We start from the raw sequence: 23,275 nt of genomic DNA on the forward strand, positions 1-23,275 counted from the left end.
AGATCAGCCCTGCTCTTTCCTGCACCACTGATGGCCTGGATTTTGCCATGTGTGTACTTCTCTGCCAGCTGATGGTGGGAATGAGCTTCAGGGGGTAACAGGAGAGGCACATTTTTGTTACCCACCCTGCTGCCAGCCCAACTGGTCCATACCTGCAGTGCACCACGATGGGCCCCGTGCCTGGAATGCTCCTCTGTGCCCGATTCACTTGGTCCAGAAAGCTCAGAACCCCTCCTGGTTCATTGGGCACCCCATGGTCTGGCCAGCTGAAATATTGATAATGCTTCACCAGCCTTGGGTGCTCACCCTGCTGGGAGCAAAGACCTGGTCAGGAAGCTCCTTTTTTAGTCTTTTTTTTTGGAGGCTTCTTCTTTTCTTTTTTTATCAAAGCTTGGGGCCGAGCAGCCAAGAACTTCAGGCAGGGAGATGATGAAGTAGAGAAAAGCCAAATGGCAAAGCCACAGCTGCTTCCCATGGGGGAAGTTCAGGATCACAGATCACAGGATGTTAGGGGTTGGAAGGGACCTCCAGAGATCATCAAGTCCAACCCCCCCCTGCCAGAGCAGGACCATAGAATCCAGCACAGGTCACACAGGAACACATCCAGGTGGGGCTGGAAAGCCTCCAGAGAAGGAGACTCCACAACCTCTCTGGGCAGCCTGCTCCAGGGCTCTGTGACCCTCACAGTGAAGAAGTTCCTCCTCATGTTGAGGTGGAACCTCCTGTGCTGTGGCTTATATCCATCACCCCTTGTCCTGTCACAGGGTGCAACTGAGCAGAGCCTGTCCCCTCCCTCTTGAGCCCCCAGCCCTCAGATATTTAGACATTTGCCAAACCCCCTCTCAGTCTTCTCTTCTCACAGAATCAACAAGGTTGGAAAAGACTTCAGGGATCATCAAGTCCAAGCTATCACCCAGCACCTTCTCCAGACTGAACAGCCCCAGGGCTAAAGCAGGGCACCCACAGCAGCTTGCCCAGGTTCACAATGGCATGGGGGGGCAGGAATCTCTCCAGAGAAGAGCCCCAGGGCTCTCAGCCTCCCCACACCAGGCAGTGCTCCAATCCCTTCATCATCCTGGTAGCCCTCCCTTGGCCTCCCTCCAGCAGATCCCTGCCCCTCTTGAACTGGGGAGCCCCGAACTGGATGCGATACTCCAGGCGAGGTCTCACCAGGGCAGAGCAGAGGGCCTGTCCCTGCTCCTAGAGCTCTCAGCCTCTTCCTCCTGGGCTCCTCCAGCAGAGGAGAGGCAGGAGGAGCAGCAGAGGACTCACCCTGTCGGTCCTGAGGATCTCCAGCTCCCGCAGGTAGTAGCCCTGCGCCTCCCTCTCGCTGACGCCGCGCACCCGCACGCAGCCGTACTCCTTGCTGCAGCTCTTCTCCGGCCAGTAGCGGAAGCATTTGTTCTGCAGCACACACAGCAAGCTCAGCACCTCACACACAGCAAGCTCAGCACCTCACACACACAGCCACGAAACAGCTTGGCTTGGAAGGGATCTTCCACATCAGCCACTTCCAACCCCTCCCCAGCACGGGCAGGGACACCTCTCCCCAGCACAGGCTGCGCAAGGCTCCGTCCAGCCTGGCCCTGAGCACCTCCAGGGACAGGCAGCAGCCACAGCAGCCTGCTCAGGGGAGAAACATCTCCCAGGCAGGGCTGCAAGGTCACTACCTTGAGTCCCCTGGGTTGCAGGATGGGGGACAGGGGCTTCCCTTTGCAGAATCCTAGCATGGTGGGGGTTGGAAGGGACCTCTGGAGCTCACCCAGTCCAACCCTCCTGCTGGAGCAGGGCACCCACAGCAACTTGCCCAGGAGGGTTTGGAATGCCTCCAGAGAAGGAGACTCCACAATCTCTCTGGGCAGGCTGCTCCAGGGCTCCAGCAGCCTCACAGCAGTGCATTCATGATGCAGGTTTGCACTGCTGGTAGGAATTTCTGCCCTGATTCTCACTTGAACACCTCCAGGGAGGGGGCATCCACAGCCTCCCTGGGCAACCTGTTCCAGTGTCTCCCCACCCTCCCTGTACAGAATTTCTTGGAATCATAGAATCAGGCAGGGTTGGAAGGGACCACAAGGATCAGCCAGTTCCAACCCCCCTGCCATGGGCAGGGACACCTCACACTACAGCAGGCTGGCCAGAGCCTCATCCAGCCTGGCTGCAAACACCTCCAGGGATGGAGCCTCAACCACCTCCCTGGACAACCCATTCCAGGCTCTCACCACCCTCATGGGGAAGGATTTCTTCCTTACATCCAGTCTGAATCTCCCCACTTCCAGCTTTGTTCCATTCCCCCCAGTCCTGTCACTCCCTGATAGCCTAAAAAGTCCCTCCCCAGCTTTCTTGTAGCCCCCTTCAGATACTGGAAGGCCACAAGAAGTTGATCTCAGAGCCTTCTCCTCTCCAGACTGAACAGCCCCAACTCTTTCAGTCTCTCCTCATAGGAGAGGTGCTCCAGCCCTCTGATCATCCTTGTGGCCCTTCTTCCTAACCTCCAGCCTCAATCTGTCCTCCTCAAGCACCCTGCCAGCTCTCACCCTGCCCCGCTCCACCTCCTTGGTTGTCATGACAATGACGTGGCTGTTCTCCTGGTACACCATGGCCCAGAAGTCATTCACTGTGGTCTGCAGGCAGCCCTGGGTGGCTATGTAGATCTTGCAGTGCTCTGAGTTCCTTCCATCTTCAGGGATGCTCTGAAACGAGCAAAGGAGAGGAGGGAGTAGGGGGAGAGAAGGAAAAGTCAATGATGAGGAAGATGAGGATTGCTTTAGTGCACCTTGAACAGTAGTTTGCCCTGCAGGCAGGGCACAGGATGATCTCCAGAGGTACCTTCCAGCCCCTACTATTCTGGGATTCTCTGATTTCTGAGCTAGCTGATTTCTCCTCTCTTCATCAGCCCTCTCATCACCAGTTTCTACAGCAAAATATTCTGCCTGCCCCTAGGGACCTTTCTGGAACCCACATTGCTGTGCCACAGGCTCTTGCCAGCAGGCAGCTGCACAAGTTGCAGGTGGATGTGGCTGGAATGAAGCCACCTTGAAGGCTTCCCAGGGGCTGGTGGCTTAAGTGCTTGAGCAGCATTGCTGGAAATGCAGCTTTGAGCAGCTCCTGGCTTACAGAGAACAATTAGAATTTGACCTTGGAGATAGTGCTCAGTCACAGACAGTCTGTATCAACACCCAGGGACCTCCTGACCAGGCATGGAAAAGGATGGGATTGAGATATTCTTAGATAGGGACAAAGAAGGGATTGAGATACTCTTAGATAGGAGCAGAGGGGATTGAGATACTCTTAGGAGCAAAGAGGGGACTGAGATACTCTTAGATAGGAGCAGAGGGGACTGAGATACTCTTAGATAGGAGCAGAGGGGACTGAGATACTCTTAGGAGCAGAGGGGACTGAGATACTCTTAGGAGCAAAGAGGGGACTGAGATACTCTTAGATAGGAGCAGAGGGGACTGAGATACTCTTAGGAGCAGAGGGAACTGAGATACTCTTAGATAGGAGCAAAGAGGGGATTGAGATACTCTTAGCTAGGAGCAAATAGAACATGGAGAATGAGATCCTTTGGGATACAGTAGAAAAATTCAGTGTTTGGCTTGGATCTAGTGAAAGAGACTGGTCCTGATGGGCCATGGCCTCAAAGCTGTCACCCTTACTGCCCTGACCCAGCAGAAACACAGCCCTGGGCTGCAGCCAGCCTCCCCCAGCCCAGTGCCTTCCCTTCCCCAGGTACCTTGATGTAGTTGGCATTGATGTAGTCCGAGCCAGGCACGCTCTCATCCACGTCCCTGAGTGCCACCCGTGTGGTGTCAACTGCAGGAGAAGAGAGTCCAGGATGAACACACCTGGGGGGCATGGCTGGGCTGGCACAGGGCAGCCACAAGGCTCTAGCTGTGAAGTCCCTGCAAAGAGGGTGTGAAATGCTCTCCTGCTGGCCCTTAGCAGAACTCCACACAACCACCTGGCTCCCAGGCTGGTAACCTGGGTGGACATTAGTCACACACAGACTGACCTGAGCTCAGGTTCTCCCTCTGGAGGCCCTAGCTCTGGCTCCATGATTTCTGAACCACACTTGAGCTCTGAGGCACACTTGGACTCACAGCACAAAGAGAGGAGAGCAGTTTTCCCGTGCCAAAGGGAAAGGGCAGGTCAGAAAGGGGATGGAGGACACCATGAACCAACTGCACATCATCGTGGTGCTGAAGAACACGGCTTAGTGGTGACCTAGCAGTGGTCTGAGAGGTCTCTTCCAACCAAAATGATTCTGTGACCACTCCCCAGGACACTGTAGACCTCTTTCCAACTCAGCTGGGATCTGAAAGGCCTCTTCCAACCAGGATGATTCTATGACCACTCCCCAGGACTCTATAGACCTCTTTCCAACTCAGCTGGGACCTGAAAGTCCTCTTCCAACCAGAATGATTCTGTGACCACTCCCCAGGACACTCTAGACCTTTTTCCAACTCAGCTAGGACCTGAAAGCTCTGCAAGGTGATGTGGCCCCAGAGGAGGCTGCAGAACTGGGGATGAAAAGCCCAACCCAGGCCTTGAGGCTCTCCTTACAGGGAAGGATGTTCTTGTAGCGATTCTTAGCCTTGTTCTCAGGTCTCTGTCCCTCCTTCCTGGGGTAGAGGAGTTTGCACTCTTGCTGCTGCAGCATCTGGGGAGCAGAGAACAAAAGGACAGAGTGTTCTGAAGAAAGGAGAGGCAGAAGCAAAGGAAGGGCTGTCTTGCCACTAGCTGCTTGGCTTCCTAACACTGAGAAGAGCAGAGGGAGTGCTGGCAGGAAGGGAGAAGGCAGCCAAAAAGCAGCTTGATAAAGGAGTTAATGGAGGGGAAGGCACACATCCCTGCAGGGAACAAAAGCCAGGCTGAGGAAAGAGAAACAGCCTTGGACATGAGAAAAAAAGCAATGAAAAAAAGGACCAAGAAGTAACTCAGCTGAACACAGAACACAGGGAAAGGAGAAACAGCAATGAGAAGAGGTCCTCAGCGCTGGACACTCCCATGCAGACCTGGTATGCTTCACACATGGGCCCAACAGGGACAGAGCACAGGAGCATCTCATACCTCAAACTCTTCCCAGAACCCTTGCTTGGCTTTCTCACTGTGATCTGCCATCTTGTTCAGCTCCTTCACCCTGTTCTCAATGTTGGCTGCGTTGATGCGTGTGGCGTTGAAGGGCTGGAGGCAGATGAAGAAGACAGAAATCACCACCAGGAACGATCAGCAACAGCAAACCAGGTCATGCTCCCCTTGCATAAACAGCTCCTGAATCCCTGGGGGCAGTGGCAGGAGCTGAGTCCATTCCTGTGTCCTTGAGTGCATGGCCAGGGACCTCTCTGGCAAGCGTGAGCCTGGCCAAGCAGGACAAGCAACCCGCAGGATGTTCTGGGGGCAGGGAGTTCCCAAAGAGCAGGGGCAGCTCTGTGTGCTCCTCCAGCATTTTGGGCAAGCCCAGAACCACCAAACATGTGCCAGAGCAGCCTTTACCTGCTTCAGATGAACCACAGCTCCAGATTTCTCCACCATGGGGTTCTTCTTGTAGTGCTCCACCAGGTCCGTCAGGGTGTCGAACCTCTCTCCTCCCCCCACGTCGTACTTCCCGTCTGGCTGCAGGAGAGAGAGTGACAAAACCCAGGCTGAGACCTGGACACACAGCTCCCAGCTGGCTCAGCCACCTACCCACCCTAGTCCTGGGCAGGGGCAGCAGGACTGCTCCCACCTGGTAGTGGATCATCACGTGGGTGACGTGTGGCTTGCGGTCCCCAGTCTCCATCTTGTCCTCATTTGTCAGCACTGAGAGCACGAAGTCCCCAGGCTTGCTCTGGCTCTCCCGCACCAGGAAGCTCCCTGGCTTGCCCTTCTCTGTCAGCAGCTTCTCTGCCTCCTTGCCAGTGAGGTGCCCGTGGTACCACCTAGGCAGCAGAGCAATGGAGAGCCAGGTCGGCTCAGGAAGCACAGCAGCATAGGGTGGTGGTGCTTGGAAGGGACCTCTGGAGACCCTGGAGTCAAATCCTCCTGCTAAAGCAGGGGCACCTAGGGCAGGCTGCACAGAAACACAGCCAGGTGGCTTTTGAAAGCCTCCAGAGAAGGAGACTCCACATCCCCTCTGGGCACCCTGCTCCAGGGCTCACAGCAAAGAAGCTGTTACTGCTGAGGTGGAACTCCCTGGGTCCCAGCTTGTGTCCATTGCCCCTCGTCCTACCACTGGGCACCAGTGGAGAGCCTGAACCCTTCCTACTCCCACCCACCCTTAAGGGGTTTGCAATCACTGATCAGAGCCACTCTCAGCCTTCTGCAGGCTAAGCAGCCCCAGGGCTCTCAGCCTTTCCTCCTCACAGGGATGTTCTATTCCCTTATCCACCCTCATAGCCTCTGTTGGACTCCCTCCAGGAGTTTCCCGTCTCTCTTGAATTGGAGAACCCAGACCTGGACCCAGCACTCCAGATGAGATCTCCCTAGGGCAGAGCAGCTTCAGGCAAAGAGCTGCCTTCCCTGCTGGGGCTGGTGTTGATGGGAAACCCATTTCCAGGCTCCCAATCTGGCTGCTCAACCCCCTGGCAGGACACCAGCTGAGGCTATTTCAGGAGCAGTCCCCAGTGACTCTCCTCCACCACGTCTGCAATGTCATCCCAATACCTTTGCCTCAGGCTGGAAGTGTCAGGGCTTAGCTCAGTCCTCCAGCTAAATGTGAACTGGCATCAGTGCCTTCCAGTGCCATGTGATGTGTGACAAGCACTGGCACCTAGGGATAGGGCTCTGGAGGAGCTGTGAGGAGCATGATTCTGGCAGGTCTGACTTGCAGGTGGCTCTGCTTCCCTTTGGAACAACACTTGGGGGTCAGCAGGCTGCATCAGACACCAGTGTGGGCAGCACTGCCCAAGGGCAAGGCAGAAGCATAGAAGAGGCTGGGAAAAGACCTTTAAGATCAAGGAGTTCAAGATGCTCTGACACACTTTGGGAAGGATTTTCAGCAGGGTCCCTTCTAGCTGTGGTTGCTGCTGCTGCTCCCCTTCCAGCTCACTAACCTCAGCTCAGGTCTGGCCAAGGGAGAAACCACATTCCCTGCTTCCCTCCCTTCCAGCCCTCCCTGCAGCCACATCCCAGCCCAGTGGTGATTACAACATGCAGGGAGGGTTGTGCTCAGCTCTTCCAAGTTGCTCCACCTCTCCATCTGTGTCCACCTTGCATGCATCTTGCTTCTTCACCTCAGTTCTCCTAACCCTTTCTCCTGCTGCCATGCTCACAGTGCAGTGCCAGTGAAACTCAGCAGGCTCTCTTGGAACCAGCTCCACCAGCAGCCTGTGGCAGCCTTGCCACAATGTCTTGCACACAACCATCCACCCAGAGACCTCAAAGAGGAGCTCTGTCTCACTAGCTCCATGCTCTGGCTCTGCAGCTCACCTGGCCAGGCTTGCCTCACCCTCCTACAACCTTCCATGGACACAAACCCAACCCTTTGGAGAGCAGCAGGATTTCTTTTTTGCCTCAGAGCCTTCCATCCCCACTCTCCATCCACACTCAGCAGTGGCTCTGGGCAGATGCCACAGGTCCCACTTTGAAGGCAACTGGCTCCTGGCCTGCTGACCAAGCTGCCAGGAATTCAGAGAGGCTCAAAATAAACTTCCAGGGGGGATGCAATGGCATCACCTCACGTCTCAGCAACCCTGCCCCAGAGGACAGAGTTGACAGAGCAGCAGCCAGTGATGAGCAGGGCAGAGAACATCCTCCTGTGCTCAGCACTGGGGAGACCACACCTCGAATCCTGGGTTCAGTTTTGGGCCCCTCACTCCCAGAAGGACATTGAGGGGCTGGGGTGGGGCCAGAGAAGGGTAACAAAGCTGGGGAAGGGTCTGGAGAACAGGGCTGGGGAGGAGAAGCTGGGGGTGTTGAGCCTGGAGAAGAGGAGAGTGAGGGAGACCTCTTTGCTCCCTGCAGCTCCCTGCAAGGAGGCTGGAGACAGGTGGGGGTTGGGCTCTTCTCCCAAGAAACAAGCAACAGGATAAGAAGAAAGAGCTTCAAGTTGCCCTAGGGGAGGCTGAGGTTGGACATGAGGAACAATTTCTTCCCCAAAAGGGTTGTCAAGCCCTGCAACAGGCTGCCCAGGGCAGTGGTGGAGTCCCCATCCTTGGAGGGGCTTCAAAGCCCTGGAGATGTGGTGCTGAGGGCCATGGTTTGGTGGTGCCCTGGCAGTGCTGGGTTAGTGGTTGGACTGCATGACCTTACAGGACTCTTCCAACCAAAACAACTCCATGATTCCATGCTGGAACTCAGCACACAGAGGAAGCCATTTCAGGCCTGACTGGGAAGACCTCTAAGGACCAGGACTCCTTCCTGAAGACTTGACAGGGCTCCTGGGCTGCACCATTCAGCAGAGGGCAGAACCTCTGGGGCAGCACTTTGGTGCCTGCTGACAACACTGCTGCTGCTCAGGCCCAGCTCTTGGAAGCCTTCCCACAATGACACATCTCACTCTGCTCTGCCACCAGCACCTCAACTATTTAGAGGACTTGCACCCTTTTGCCTCCCTTGTACTCCATGCCACCAGATCTTTATGGAGCTTCCTTGCCAAGCCAGACTTTCCTTGGTGGGAGAAGAGGGGGTGGGGGAGAAGCCAATTAAAGGAGCTTGCCACTTGCCCAGAGCTTCTGCTAACCTGAGCAGCTGCCCAGCTGCTCTACAGAGCCTGAACTTCCCTGGCAACAAGGGCAGCATGTGAGCTGCAGGGACTTCCCAGGGCCTGGCCCAGCAGCTCACATGATGGCATGCAGGGGAGTGTCTCAGCTCCATTTCAGGAACTGAGAGTGGGCACAGCTTCATCTGCTAAAGTTAGACTCCTGAGGGACCTGTTGGGGCATCACCATCAGCCTGCCTCTACCTTCCCCTCTCCAACCCACCAGGGAAACTGATGGGGAGGAAAAGGAAAAAAAGGGATCACTGGAGTGTCATGGATGGAGGGGAAGGAAGAAGGTCACTAATGAGCTGAAACAGCCCAAGGCAAACTGCTTCTTGCAGGGAGATCCCCATCCAGGACATGGAACTGCTGTAGAGGGTCCAGAGGAGGCCACAAAGAGGACTGCAGAACCTCCCCTATGGGGACAGGCTGAGAGGGTTGGGGCTGTTCAGCCTGGAGAAGAGAAAGCTCCAGGGAGACCTCAGAGCAGCCTTCCAGTACCTGAAGGAGGCTACAGAAGAGCTGGGGAGGGACTTTTGACAATGCTGCACAGCTTTGGGGTCACAGCAGCCAAATCACCTCCACACCCACCCTGGTTTGGGCTCTGTGGCAAACCCAGGTGCAAGCTGCCCCCTCTGAGGTCCCTAGGAAGAGAGAATCTCCCCAGGTGTTGCAGAGCACGGCTTACCTCTCTGAGGTGGGGTCCTGGCAGTTGAGGGGGTACCTGAGCTCGATGACATTGCTGTTCTTCTCCCTCAGCAGCCCCTGCTGCTCGGTGTAGTACTGCACCAGCTCTGCCAGGGTGGCAAACTTCTCCCCTCCATACAGGTCATAGTAGTCCCCTGTGTTCTGGATCTTGATGTGGGTCACCTCATCGTTCCTTCTGCAGAGGGAAGGCAGAGAGGACTGTAAGGGTGACAGAATGGAAACCCAAGCATCCACCTGGACACATCTTGAAGCTCCACCTCAGACCCTCTGCTCATGCAGGCACCGCTCCTGCTCATCACGCTCCTGCAGGAGGAGAAGGGATGGATGCTCCCTGGCCAAGGTTACTCAGCCAAGAGCTGACTCCACCTGGGACCTTGCAAGCTCCCAGTCCAGTAGTGGTGGGATCATGGAATTGTTTTGGTTGGGAAAGACCTCTAAGATCAAGTCCAGCTGTTGACCTACAATCCTGCTGTGGCAGGGGGGCTGGACTGGATCATTCAGGTTGGACTCAATGATCCTTGAGGTCTCTCCCAACCTTCTTGATTCTATGATTCTACGATCTTTCAAGGTCCCTTCCAACCAGTACCATTCTGTGACTCTGTGATTTGCAAACCCTATCAGCTGCACTGGAAGGGTTAATGCTTTCCCCTCTCAGGGGAGAATGGCTGGATGCCTCACCCAGCCTGTTCCATGAGCCACCTGCACTTGGCAAAGCTCCTTCTCCTTCTGAGAAGGCCACACCAACCTCTGAGGAGCAGGTTAATTGCCTTTCAAATGCACTTAAGCAGCAGCCCCCCTGGGCTGGGGAAGCATGGCTGGAAGCCCACTGCTTGATGGACGAGCTGGGTCAGAGAGAGAGGGGAAAACCTGAGCACATCTCTCCTCCTTTCCCACACTGAGCTGCTCCAAGTCTCCCTCAATTTGTTGCCAAAGCAACCACAAGAGCAGGATCCAGGAGAGTCAAGGTGGCAGAAGCAGTGTGCCAGGGCAGACTGAAAAGGCATTTCAGAGGGGGGAGTGGGAAAAGCTACAGGTCCTGTGGCTGAGGTTCAGTGGAAGGCAGAGCTGGACCATGGAAGGAGCTGTGGGGCTCTCTGCAGTGGTGCTGTCCCCACTTCTGGGCTCCTTCTGCAGCCTCCATAGCAATGTGGTGCAAGGCTCTGGATGGTCTTGGGGGTCTAGTCCCAGCTCCACAAAATGACTTCCTGTTCAGTTTTCCTGGGCTTGGTAGAGCTTGGAAGGGACCTCTGGGATTCATCCAGTCCAACCCCCTTGCTAAAGCAGGGCACCCACAGCAGCTTGCCCAGGATCACAGTATCCAGGGGGGTTTGGAATCTCCCCAGTGCAGGAGACTCCACAACCTCTCTGGGCAGCCTGCTCCAGGGCTGAAAGAAGTTTTTCCCTCATGTTCAGGTGGAACCTCCTGTGCTCCAGTTCATGCCAGCTACCCCTTTGTCCTGTCAGTGGGCAGCACCAAACAGAATCTGTCCTCTTGACACCCACATGTGCAGGAAGCTGCTGGGCATCACTGCTGGCTGTTTGGAGAGACACAGTTAACTCCACCTGGGACATCTGCTTAGCTGTGAGCTGGCCTGCCACAGCAACTGCAGCTGTCCTCTGGGCAAGGACTCATCCAGGGAGTGAGCAGAACTCACTGGATTGAAAGGAGAAGTGGCTGTGAAATCCAGCTCCCAGCCAGCACTCCCATCAGCAAGAGCAGCTGGCACATGAACCCCTGCTGCCATCCACACCAGCAGCTGGACCTGAGGAGCCTTTGTGCAGCACAGGAGGCAGCAGCCCAAACTCTGCTCCTGCCACTTGGCCTCAGGCTCCCCAGCTCCCTGCTTTCCATAGCTCCATCCCCACAGCCCAACAAAGGCTCAGTTCACAGATTCCCCACGCCACCCCCAAGACCTTCGAGCACTTCAGGGATGAAAAGCAGAGAGACAGTCAGGGTCATTTATGCTCTGAGCCCTCAAGGTCACCCTAAACACAGAGGGCATTGATCAAACCTCATTTCCTTCCCATTCTCTCCCTCTGAAGCTTGCTGCAAGCAGGGCAGCAGAACTGGGCTGCACAGTAGCAGCATCCATTAAACTGTGCCCTCCACAAGCTGGCTGGAGGGGGGGAAATAAAGCACAAAGGAGATGCCCAAAGCACTCAGCTGCCCTGTGCTGGAGGCCATGGCTCCTTCTGACTCACAGCCACAGCTCCTCTGGGGCTGCAGCACTGCCAAGTCCCAACTGCCAGCTCGTGTGGCAGCTTCAGAGTCAGCACAGAGCTGCCTCCGTTCCAAGCTGAGCTTCCTTAGCAGCACAACTCCTTAGCTAGACAGCCAGGAGGCTTTCTTCATCCAAAATATTCCAGCTTGGGAACTTGTGGGCATACTGCAGTGACCACCACTCTGCTCCTCTTCACCACAGAGTACAGTCAGGAAGCAAAGCCCCTGCTCCTTGTTCCTTGCTGCTGCCTCCCATCTCTAGTCCATGGCTCTGAGGCAAGGGTTGTCCTTTCCTCCTTGTTCCCCTTTCCCTCCTTTCTCCCTTTCTTCTTACTTCTTTCCCTCCTTTCTCCCTTTCTCCCCCCTTACTCTTTCTCTCTTTGATGTTGGTGAAATGGTAAAGGCTGAAATGGAAAGCAGAAGGGAAGGGGGAAAGGGGGAAAGGGGGAAAGGGGGAAAGGGGGAAAGGGGGAAGGGGAAAGGGGGAAGGGGAAAGGGGGAAGGGGAAAGGGGGACGGGGAAAGGGGGAAAGGGGGAAAGGGGGAAAGGGGAAGGGGGAAAGGGGAAAGGGGGAAAGGGGGAAGGGGGGAAAGGGGGAAAGGGGGAAGGGAGGGGGAAAGGGGGAAAGGGGGAAAGGGGGAAAGGGGGAAAGGGGGAAAGGGGAGGGGGGGGGAGGGGGGGGGGGGGGAGGGGGGGGGGGGGGGGGGGGGGGGGGGGGGGGGGAGGGGGGGGGGGGGGGGAGGGGGGGGGGGGGGGGGGGGGGGGGGGGGGGGGGGGGGGGGGGGGAGGGGGGGGGGGGGGGGGGGAGGGGGGGGGGGGGGGGGGGGGGGGGGGGGGGGGGGGGGGAGGGGGGGGGGGGGGGGGGGGAGGGGGGAGGGGGGGGGGGGGGGGGGGGGGGGGAGGGGGGGGGGAGGGGGGGGGGAGGGGGGGAGGGGGGGGGGGGAGGGGGGGGGGGGGGGGGAGGGGGGGGGGGGGAGGGGGGGGGGGGGGGGGGAGGGGGGGGGGGGGGGGGGAGGGGGGGGGGGGGGGGGGGGAGGGGGGGGGGGGGGGGGGAGGGGGGGGGGGGGGGGGAGGGGGGGGGGGGGGGAGGGGGGGGGGGGGGGGGGGGGGGAGGGGGGGGGGGGGAGGGGAGGAGGGGGGGGGGGGGGGGGGGGGGGGGGAGGGGGGGGGGGGGGGGGGGGGGGGGGGGGGGGGGGGGGGGGGGGGGGGGGGGGGGGGGGGAGGGGGGGGGGGGGGGGGGGGGGGGGGGGGGGGGGGGGGGGGGGGGGGGGGAGGGGGGGGGGGGGGAGGGGGGGGGGGGGGGGGGGGGGGGGGGGGAGGGGGGGGGGGGGGGGGGGGGGGGGGGGGGGGGGGGGGGGGGGGGGGAGGGGGGGGGGGGGGGGGGGGGGGGGGGGGGGGAGGGGGGGGGGGGGGGGGGGGGGGGGGGGGGGGGGGGGGGGAGGGGGGGGGGGGGGGGGGGGGGGGGGGGGGGGGGGGGGGGGGGGGGGGGGGGGGGGGGGGGGGGGGGAGGGGGGGGGGGAGGGGGGGGGGGGGGGGGGGGGGGGGGGGGGGGGAGGGGGGGGGGGGGGGGAGGGGGGGGAGGGGGGGGGGGGGGGGGGGGGGAAAGGGGGAAAGGGGGAAAGGGGGAAAGGGAGAAAGGGGAGGGAAAGGGGGAAAGGGGGAAAGGGGGAAAGGGGAAGGGGGAAAGGGGAGGGGGGAAAGGGGAAGGGGGAAAGGGGAAGGGGGAAAGGGGAAGGGGGAAAGGGGAAGGGAAGGGAAGGGAAGGGGGAAAGCAGAAGGGAAGGGAAGGGGTAAGCAGAAGGGAAGGGAAGGGGGAAAGCAGAAGGGAAGGGAAGGGGGAAAGCAGAAGGGAAATAGAAAGAAGAAGGGAAGGAGAAGGGAGAAAAGGAGGGAAAGACAAAGCAGCCCCAGAATTCCTTCTCCTCAGTTCAGCACTATGGTTCCCCAGCCCCTCTTGAGGCCATGGCTCTGGGTCCACCCCAGCACAGGTCACTCAGTGTGTGGTCTGCTCAGCTAGGACTCCACTGCCTGCCTCCTCTCCAGCCCACATCCTCTCTGTAATTAAAAGGAGCTGCATTTCCCCTTGCTGGCTTTCAAACACAACCCTTGAAGAAGCTGAAGGGGTTGGGGGTGGTTTGAAATGAAAAAGAGGTTTTGATTATTTTTCTAAAGGTACTTTCTCCTCCTGACACCTGTGGTTCAGGTGCTGATTCAGATATCTGCAGTGCTTCCTTTGAAAACCTTTGGATTTCTTAGAAAGGAAGACCAAAAAATGGAGAGAGAGAGAGATCTGTCCAGTTCAGAGAGAAAACTCCCCAGGAACTCTGTCATGATACAATTCTAGCTGGGAAGAGTCACTCCTTGTGCCATCTGTGTGTGGATAATATACCAGGGGAAAGGAGAAGGACACAAGGGGAAGGCACTCACCCAAAGTTTTCAGCTTTCACAGCACAAAGCCCCTCACCCCCTGCTCTGCTAGGTGATGCATGGCCATGGCCAAGCACATTGTCCATACCTGAGACTACAGAATCATGGAATTGTTTGGGCTGGAAAAGACCTCCAAGATCAAGGGGGAGAAGGGAAGGCAGGGGGAGGGTAAGGGAAGGCAGGAGGAGGACAAGGGAAGGCAGGGGGAGGACAAGGGAAGGCAGGGGGAGGACAAGGGAAGGCAGGGGGAGGGCAAGGGAAGGCAGGGGGAGGGCAAGGGAAGGCAGGGGGAGGGCAAGGGAAGGCAGGGGAGAGGACAAGGGAAGGCAGGGGGAGGGCAAGGGAAGGCAGGGGGAGGGCAAGGGAAGGCAGGGGGAGGGCAAGGGAAGGCAGGGGGAGGGCAAGGGAAGGCAGGGGGAGGGCAAGGGAAGGCAGGGAGAGGGCAAGGGAAGGCAGGGGGAGGGCAAGGGAAGGCAGGGGGAGGGCAAGGGAAGGCAGGGGGAGGGCAAGGGAAGGCAGGAGGAGGCCAGGGAAGGCAGGAGGAAGGAAGGAGAGGAAAATTGGGACTTTTCCCCTTCCCCTGTCCACTCTGTCATTTGCACAACCTTTCTCTAAACAAAGCCTTACTCAGAGGGTTTGTAAACTGAGTGGAGTTTCCTAAACAAAAGGAAGGTTGTTTAAACAGAAGCCATCAACAAATAAAAAAAAAAAAAGAATACAAAAAAAATCTGTATGACAGGGACCTGGAGAAACCTTAGCTGAGCTACTTCCCTGCAAGGCACCAGCTGGATGAGGGGTGTGGAGGGTTCATGCCCTCAACCCACACCCTGTTCCTTTTAGCTCAGGGACTCTTTGGGTCTTTGTCTCATCCCTTTAGCTCAGCCTCAAAGAGTTCTGCTCAGTCCATCTGCTCCACCACGCTGTGAGGAGCTGCATTCCCAAGGACCACCAGCAAAAGTGCAGCTTTGCTCTCTGGAGTTAGCTTGGTGTCCCCCCTCCAAAAAACAAACCCAAGCAGAACTTCCAAGAGTGATGCCCATGGCACTGTCTGGGAACAGAGGCAGTGTGAGGCTGGTCAGGAAGCTCAGTCTCTTATGGAGCTGCTCCTGGGATGCCACAGTGGCACAGAAGATGAGTCTCTGCCTTCATTTCTCTTTGCAGGTGGAGTGAGGTGAGTCCTTCCTGCTGGGATTGGCACCAAGCTCCACAGCTGTTAAGTGAGGTTGTCCTCTTCCCTGGCAAGCCATGCCACAAGCACAGAGCTAACCCTGGCAGGACAGGGGCAAGAGCAGAGGGAAGTGACCCTTGAATTTTAGGATCACAGAGTCCTTAAGATTGGAGAAGCCTTCCAAGAGCAAGTCCAACATCAACCCAGCACCACCATGGCCACTAAACCACATCCTGAAGTGCCATGTCCAGGTGTTTTTGAACACCTCCAGGGCTGGTGGCTCCACCACCTCCCTGGGCAGCCTGTTCCAGTGCCTGACCACTCTTGTATTACTTCAGCTGGCACCACAGAGAGGTCCCCTCTGCCCAGCACCTCATCTCCTGCACAGCTGTTCATCAGGGCAGGGAGTGCTGGAGAGTTCCAGGCTTCTTCCACCCCTCTGCTGCTGTCTGCTTACCTGACAGACAGAGTGAAGTCTCCTGGGTTGCTCTTACTGGGTCTTGCCAGAAAGCTGCCATGGACACCTCTGGTCAGGAGCAGCTTCTCTGCCTCAATTCCACTGATGTTGGGATGAAACCACCTGCAGAGTGCAAATGTGAGATGTGAAACAACAGAGATCAGCCTCAGCCTGCTGGGATTGCCTTCCTCAGCACTATCTTCTGGCCTGCAAGGCAGGCACAGAGCCCCAGTCCTACCTAGCAGCTGACCTGGAGACATTCAAGGTCAGGCTTGATGTGGCTCTGAGCAACCTGATCTAGCAGGGGATGTCCCTGCTGACTGCAAGGGGGTTGGAGTAGATGACTTTAGGAGGTCTCTTCCCACTCAGTGCATCACTGCAGAAACCTCTCAATTCAGATGATAGCCTGGAGAAAGTCTTCCCAGAGAGGTCTCTTTCCCAAAGGACTTTGTTCTCCCCAGACCAAGTGAAAACAAGGAGAAAAATGACCACAACTGCTGTGTCAAAAGCAAAGCTCTCCACACAAAACCAGTGCCTGGCCTGGGAAGCAGCAGCCCAGGGGATGATCAGCAGAGCAGGTGGTGTCCATGGCTAACAGGACAGAGCAGAGAGGGGAAGGAGAGACAGCTCACCCTAAGGGGGGAAATGTTTCATCATATTGTCTGCTCCTGCAAGGTAGTCTTCATCTGTCAAGTGCCATTGAGCCATCTGCTGACCTCATCTCTAATCTCTGCTATCAGTCTTGATGGCATTCTCTTAATGGAATGGCAAGAACTGCTGCTTCCCCAGGCTGTCACAGCTCCTCAGTACTCACAGCAGGCTGCTGACCTCCCACGTGGCTCCCAGCTTCATGGCTCTGGGCTTCAGAAGCCACTGAGAATCCACCTGCTGAAGGCCAGCCCCCTTGGAGCAACCTCACAAGTCACACACAGAGCACCCCAAAGTCACTTGGTTCTGAAAGTATTGCTCAGGGTTAGGTCATGCTGCAGGAGACAGTTCCTGAGAGGAGATTCTGCTGCTCTGCTCTGCTGAGACCTCACCTGCAGTGCTGTGTCCAGCCATGGGACCCCCCCAGCACAAGAGAGACATAGATTTGCTGGAGTGGGTCCAGAAGAGTCCACAAAGATGATCAGAGGGCTGGAGAACCTCTGCTATGGGGACAAGCTGAAAGAATTGGAGCTGTTCAGCCTGGAGAAGGCTCCAGGGAGACCTTAGAGCTGCAGTTCGATATCTGAAGGGGACCTACAGGAGGGCTGGGGAGGGAGGGGCTGTGGGGATAGGATGGGAGGCAATGGTTTGAAACTGGAGCAGGGCAGATTTAGGTTGGCCATCAGAAGGAAGTTCTGGACAATGAGGGTGGTGAGACACTGGAGCAGGCTGCCCAGGCCTGTGGTTGAGGTCCTGTTCCTGGAAACAATCAAGACCAGCCTTGGTGTGGCCCTGGGCAGCCTGATCTAATTGGAGATATCCTTGCTGGGTTCAGGGAGGGGTTGGACAAGATGCCCTTTGAGGGTTCCCTTCCACCCTGATGCAACCTGTGAATCCCTGCAGGGCTCCATCACCTCACTTTTCAGGAGCCAGGAGGAGGAGATGTGCCCCAAGCCTGACAAGAGTGAGTTCAGAGGTGGAAGGAGCTCCGAACCCAACCACTCCGACCTGCCACGCTCTGCTTGCCAAGCCAACTGAAATGTGGTTTCTCAAGAGGGGCAGAGCTGGAAACATTTATTCATCTTTCTTGCACATCATGGCTTGCAGACAGCTGCCTGTGGGCCAGATGAGCCAAGGCTTGGTTGGGCTCCCCAAGGGGCTCTCAACCACTGCAGGGAACTGCGTCACCCAGCACCTCGCTGAGCGCCTGCGGGAGGAAACGCACCCAAAGGCTCAACCTACAGCACACAGAGCCTGAAGACTGAGCCTGCAAAGGCCAGAGACTAAACCTGCAAAGGCCAAAGACTAAGCCTACACAGACCAAAGACTAAGCCTACACACGCCCAGACACTGGAGTGTGTTTGTCTCTGAGGTACACAGAGAAAAGGTCAAGAAGCGCCACCAGCTCCTCCCCACTTTGGGATTTCCTCCTTCCCACCACAAGCCAAACAGTTTGGATTAAGGTTCCTTGAAATCTGGAGGAGGGGAGGGTCATGGAAACAGATGGCAAACAGGAATCCCAGCCTATCCCTGCCTTCACAGGGCTGACAACCTTTCCCAAATCCACTCCCTGCAGGGTCTGCACTGAACTGCTCCTGGCCTAGGAATGAAAGCTCTTAATGGAGCTTAATGGAGCCTGGGGACGGGGAAAAGCTGCCAGAGGCCACACTTCAGGTTTCCACTGAGTGCCTAACAGCAACAAACCCAGCAGAGCACTGCCAGGCACAGCACACATCAGGAAAATCCTAAGGGAACATCTCCAGTAAAAGAGTGGGATTGGAGCCACCTGAAAGGGGGCTGCAGGACAGCTGGGGAGGGACTTTTGGTGAGGACTTGAAATGAAAGGATGAGAGGGAATGGATTGAAGCTTGAGGAGGGCAGATTGAGACTGGAGATTAGGAAGGAAGTCTTCAGAGTGAGGGTGGGTGAGATTGGAACAGGTTGTGCCCAGGGAGGCTGTGGCTGCCCCCTCCCTGGAGGTGTTCAAGGTCAGGCTGGATGAGGTCTATGAGCAACCTGGGCTGGTGGGAGGTGTCCCTGCCCATGGCAAGGGATTTGGATCTAGATAATCTTCAAGATCCCTTCCAACCCAAACCATTTTCTGAGTCTATGAAGGCTCTCTGGTTTGTGAAGGTTGCCTCATCCTCCTCAGTCCACACCAAGAACCTGCCTGCTCCACAGCTCTCTGCTGCTTCATCCTCTGGCTGAAGGCACAACTGCCACAGCCCCCACAGAGCCTGAAGTGTTCCTCTCAGTGGAGCTTGTTTGCTGCCCTGGAAGAAGCTGTACCTGCAGACAGCATCTCCAGAGCTGGTTTTTCGTTATGGTTCACTCTGGGGTACCTTTGTTGGTAAGCAAAACTCAACCCACAACAGAGCAGGCAAGAAGAAAACACCAACCCACACATCTCCTGCTACATGGCAACACCAAAACCTGCAGCCAGCCCTCCCAGAGGCCCACAGCTCTAGCTGGGTGCTAGAGGAAAAAGCATCACCCACTTGCAGGTGACCCTGGGGTTTCAAGCCAGACCTTTTGGACTCTCAGACCTGCAATGTTAAACTGGAGGCTGTCAAAGCCTGGCCCAGGCTGCCCAGGGGGGTGGTTGAATCCTCATCCCTGGAAGTGTTTCAAAGAGGTAGAGATGTGGTGCTGAGGGACATGGTTGAGCACCAGGCTTGGTAAGGTTAGAGGCTGGATGGGACTTGCTCATAGAATCATTAAGGCTGGAAAAGACACCAAAGATCAAGTCCAAGCTTCCACCCAGCACCTCCATGGCCATTCAATTATGTCCCCAGGTGCCATGGCCACACATTTCTTGAGCCCCTCCAGGGACGGTGACTCCACCACCTCCCTGGGCAGCCTGTTCCAATCCCTGACCACTCCTGCAGCAAAGAAGTTGTTCCTAATCTCCAGCCTGAACCTCCCTTGGTGCAGCTTGAGGTTCTTCCCTCTTGTCCTGATGTTAGTCACTTGGGAGAAGAGGCCAACACTGATGGCCTCAAAGGCCTTTTCCAACCCAAACCATTCTGGAAATCAGGGAAAGCAAGCACATAAAGATCCAAACTAGATCACAGCATAGAGTCATGGAATCATTAAGGCTGGATAAAGCTCTCCAAGACCATCCAAGTCCAACCAGCAACCCAACACCACCATGGCCATTAAACCATGCCCCAAAGTGCCACATCCACAAGTTTTTGAACCCCTCCAGGGATGGGGACTCCACCACCTCCCTGGGCAGCCTGTTCCAACCCCTGACCACTCTTCCAGCAGGGGGGGAGGGTGGTGGTAGAAAATTATCCATTTCTTGATATCCCACCATGATGGCAGCAGAGGAGGAGCATCTCTGTGCAGGAGGCCAGGCAGGTGAATTGTTGGTGCTTTGTGCAGCAGCTCTGGAAAGCTGCTTGGAGTAAGAGTGAGGAGTCTGAACAACTTTTCATCTCCTCCACTCTGTGTAACCACAGACTGCCTGCTCCAGGCAATCCTGCTCTCCTGCAGAGGAGCACAGCTCCCTCCCATCCTTCAATCCACCTGGTGATCAAATTGAGATTAAACTGCCCTGATCAAACTGAAATTAAAAAGCCCTCCCTCAAGAGCCTTTCAGGAACCACAGCTACACAGAAAAAAAAACAAAAAGGATTAAAGTAAACAGAAACAGGATAGATCTGCAGGAGGTGCAAAGACCCCAACACAGACTAGCAGAAGGAAAGAGCTTGGGCTGCTGGGAAGGACCCTGGGTGGTGGGAGAGGACCTCACCTGGAGTACTGGGTCCAGTTCTGGGGCAGCCAACTTTAACCTGATGGAGTGGGTCCAGAGGAGGCCACAGAGATGATCAGAAGGCTGGAAAACCTCTCCTATGGGGGCAGGCTGAGGGAGTTGGTGCTGTTCAGCCTGGAGAAGAGAAGGTTCTGGGAGACCTTAGAGCTGCATTTCAGTATCTGAAAGGATCCTACAGAAATGCTGGGGAGGGACTGTCTAGAAGGGCCTGGGGGGATAAGATGAGAGGCAATGGTTTGAATGGAGCAGGGCAGATTTAGGTTGGGCAGCAGGAGGAAGTTCTGCACAGTGAGGGTGGGGAAATACTGGCACAGGTTGCCCAGGGAGGTGGTTGAGGTCCCATCCCTGGAGACATTCAACACCGGACTTGGTGTGCCCCTGGGCAGCCTGATCCAGTTGGAGATGTCCCTGCTGAGTGCAGGGGGCTTGGACAAGATGCCCTTTGAGAGTCCCTTCCAGCCTGCTGCATTCTGCGTGGAGTTCTGGCCAGGCTGAGCAGTGCAGCAGAGCTCAGCATGGTCAGCAGCAGAAAGGTCTCACAGCCACAAGAACCCCAGAAACCTCATTTGGAGCAAGGCAGGATGAGTGAGGGATGGCATGGGGGTGGTGGTCAGCACTATGGTGTGCCTTCAACACCTCCTTGCTTGTGGGGAAGGTGCAAGATCCTTCCTTAGATAGATGTCACTCATCCTCCACCCACACACTCCCATCAGCCCTGGCTGATGCAACTGCTGCAGACCCTTCCTGACTCTGTGGGGACCAAGAAAAGCCATGGTGGTGGCCCAGGTAGATAAAGATGGGGACCTCTGGCTTCAAAACAGCCCCCTGGGTGGAAGCATTGCTGCAGCAGTAGCTCTAAAAATAGGAAACCTTTCTCTGTGCTAAAAGCTGTCCACTAATTTCTCTTTAATTACTGAGGAGTCCTTGTTCCCATACAGTGTTAGTCATTTCCTCCCCAACAGGAGCAGGAATGCTTTCTTCTGCTGGAATGCATCCTTGTGCTCCTGGTCCTGGGATAAAACAAGAACAAATAGTTGAGCCACACCACTACCCCCTCAGAAACCTATAAAGCAAAGCCCAGCTGGGAATCCTGGAATTCTAAACAGCTCCAGCAGACATCCCACAGATAAAAGGCACCATACCTGGAATGATGCTTCTGAAATGATTGGGAAGCCACTGAATGTGGCATCAGGGAAGCAGGGGGGACAGAATCCTGATCATCAGCTGATGAATGCTAGGAAATGACTGTCTGAGGTTTCATGGAGGGATCCAGCTCCCAGCTGATGCTTACAGAGCTGGGCTGGGGCCAAAAGGGTGATGGCTTTAAACTCAAAGAGGGAAATTCAGACTTGGAGGTGAGGAAGAAATTTTGTACACTGAGAGTGGTGAGACCCTGGCCCAGCTTGCCCAGAGAGGTGGTAGAAGCCCCATCCCTGGAATCATTCCAGGTCAGGCTGTTTGGAGCACTGAACTGGTTGGGGATATCCCTGCTAAGTGCTGGGGGTTGGACTAGATGAGCTTTAAAGATCCCTTCCAAGCCAAACCATTCTATGACTCTATGATGCTTTAACCTCCAGGTAAACAAGAAAGTTCCTCAGTGAGGTCCCAAAGGAGAGCTCCATCCCTGGAACCATCCCAGGTCAGGTTGTTTGGGGCTCTGAGTGACCTGCTCTAGCTGGGGATGTCCCTGCTGACTACAGGGGGGGGGTGGAATGGATGAGCTTTGAAGATCCCTTCCAACCTGAACTGTTTAGTGATGCTTTAACCCACAGGTAGACAAGGAAGCTGCTAAGTGAGGTCTCAAAGGAGATGGAAGCTCTTCCTCATCACCACCTTCTTCCCTTCTCTGACACAGCCCTGAGAAGGTCCAACATGCATTTTTTGAACAGAAGAGAAAGCTGCTGAGTGAGTGCCCTAGCTGCTGAGGCTCACAGACCAGCAGACACAGGATGTCTGCCCCAGAACACTGCACATCTGACAAGCAGAGCCACCACTGAAGGCTTGAAAGCCATTGCCAGAGGGCTGAGGAGAAGCATTTAACCCAGGGTTTCACCACCCTCATTTTGGGGGCATTCCCTGGAGAGAATCCAGCCCCCAAGGGGCACATCTATTGCAGCCCCCATGGTGCCAATTTAGCCCAACATCAGGAAGAGGATTTGGAGCATTTGTGGTGTGGTGAAAGTTCTCTTTTGTTAGGTTTGGAGAGGATCAAAGCAAATGTGGCCCAAGAGGCACTGCCTACGCTCGCTGTGTGTGGTTAGCACTCTTGGGTTCCACACAGGCTCCAGCCCAGCAGGCTCAGGGGGTTCAAGAAACTGGAAGAGGGGGGAGGGGAGGACCAACTGCCACCAGACTGCCCTTTTGCTGTGCTACAGCCTCTTGCCACCAGCCAGGAGCAAGGCTCAGTGTCCCCAGTGCCAACTCAGAGCTGGTTCCGCAGCCAGCGCCACCACGTCGCCCACCCTGGTGAAGGAAGGGCAGGATGTGGACCCTGCCCCTGCAAGCAGCCAAGCAAATAAACAACTGAAGCTTCTTCTAGCAGAGAGACAGACAGGCTGACTCATCAGAGCAGACCTGACCTGGGGCCATGCAGCACCCTGCAGGACTAAGTTTCCTACTCAGTAGATAAGAGGATGATGGGCTCGATGCTTGAGCAACCTCCTCCAGGTTGGGGATGTCCCTGCTGACTGCAAGGGGCTTGGACTGGATGAGCTTTAAAGGTCTCTCCCAAGCCAGTGCATTCTATGGTTCTAAGGAGCAATCTTCAGAGCTGCTAAAAGGATCCAGACACTTACAGAGAATCTAAAGATCCATCAGGTTGTGCTGGTGGCACTTAGAGACACTCCCCTCAGTCCTGAACAGCAAAGGATGCAGCCCAGCTGAGCTCTCACAGCAGAGCTGAAGCAGGAGTGAGGCTGAGACAGTCCAAGAAGCAATTAACTCCCTGTGAGGTCCTCAGTCCTTAGGTAGATGCAAACTTCTGGGCTGAGTGGATGCTGCTCTCCTAATCCTGCAAGAGATCTCTGGAATGGAGGAAGAGAAGCCACGAGTCAGGGTCCTGGCTTGGAGAACAGAGAAGCAGCTGTGACCTGGACTGTGAGATGTGTTCAAAACCCATGGAGATATGTCTGGGATGTGTTTGGATGGCCATGGTGGTGCTGGGTTGATGGTTGGACTCCATCTTAGAGGTT

At 56.3% G+C, this 23,275-nt stretch overlaps 1 protein-coding gene across 1 annotated transcript in view; it reads right to left on the reverse strand.

The window, feature by feature from the left end:
* LOC128977545 (tyrosine-protein phosphatase non-receptor type 11-like) overlaps positions 1-23,275 on the reverse strand; it is a 65,391-nt gene that overhangs the window by 7,191 nt on the left and 34,925 nt on the right. The window contains exons 2-11 of the mRNA XM_054395110.1: positions 15,659-15,781; positions 9,366-9,560; positions 5,717-5,918; positions 5,494-5,601; positions 5,071-5,184; positions 4,564-4,660; positions 3,734-3,813; positions 2,535-2,690; positions 1,273-1,404; positions 153-307 (exon numbers count right to left, since the gene is read on the reverse strand). Of these exons, the coding sequence (XP_054251085.1) occupies positions 153-307; positions 1,273-1,404; positions 2,535-2,690; positions 3,734-3,813; positions 4,564-4,660; positions 5,071-5,184; positions 5,494-5,601; positions 5,717-5,918; positions 9,366-9,560; positions 15,659-15,781 (1,362 nt within the window). The remainder of the gene's footprint in view (positions 1-152; positions 308-1,272; positions 1,405-2,534; positions 2,691-3,733; positions 3,814-4,563; positions 4,661-5,070; positions 5,185-5,493; positions 5,602-5,716; positions 5,919-9,365; positions 9,561-15,658; positions 15,782-23,275) is intronic.

This window comes from Indicator indicator, chromosome 32 (assembly GCF_027791375.1).
Source record: "Indicator indicator isolate 239-I01 chromosome 32, UM_Iind_1.1, whole genome shotgun sequence".
NCBI classification, from domain to species: Eukaryota; Metazoa; Chordata; class Aves; order Piciformes; family Indicatoridae; genus Indicator; species Indicator indicator.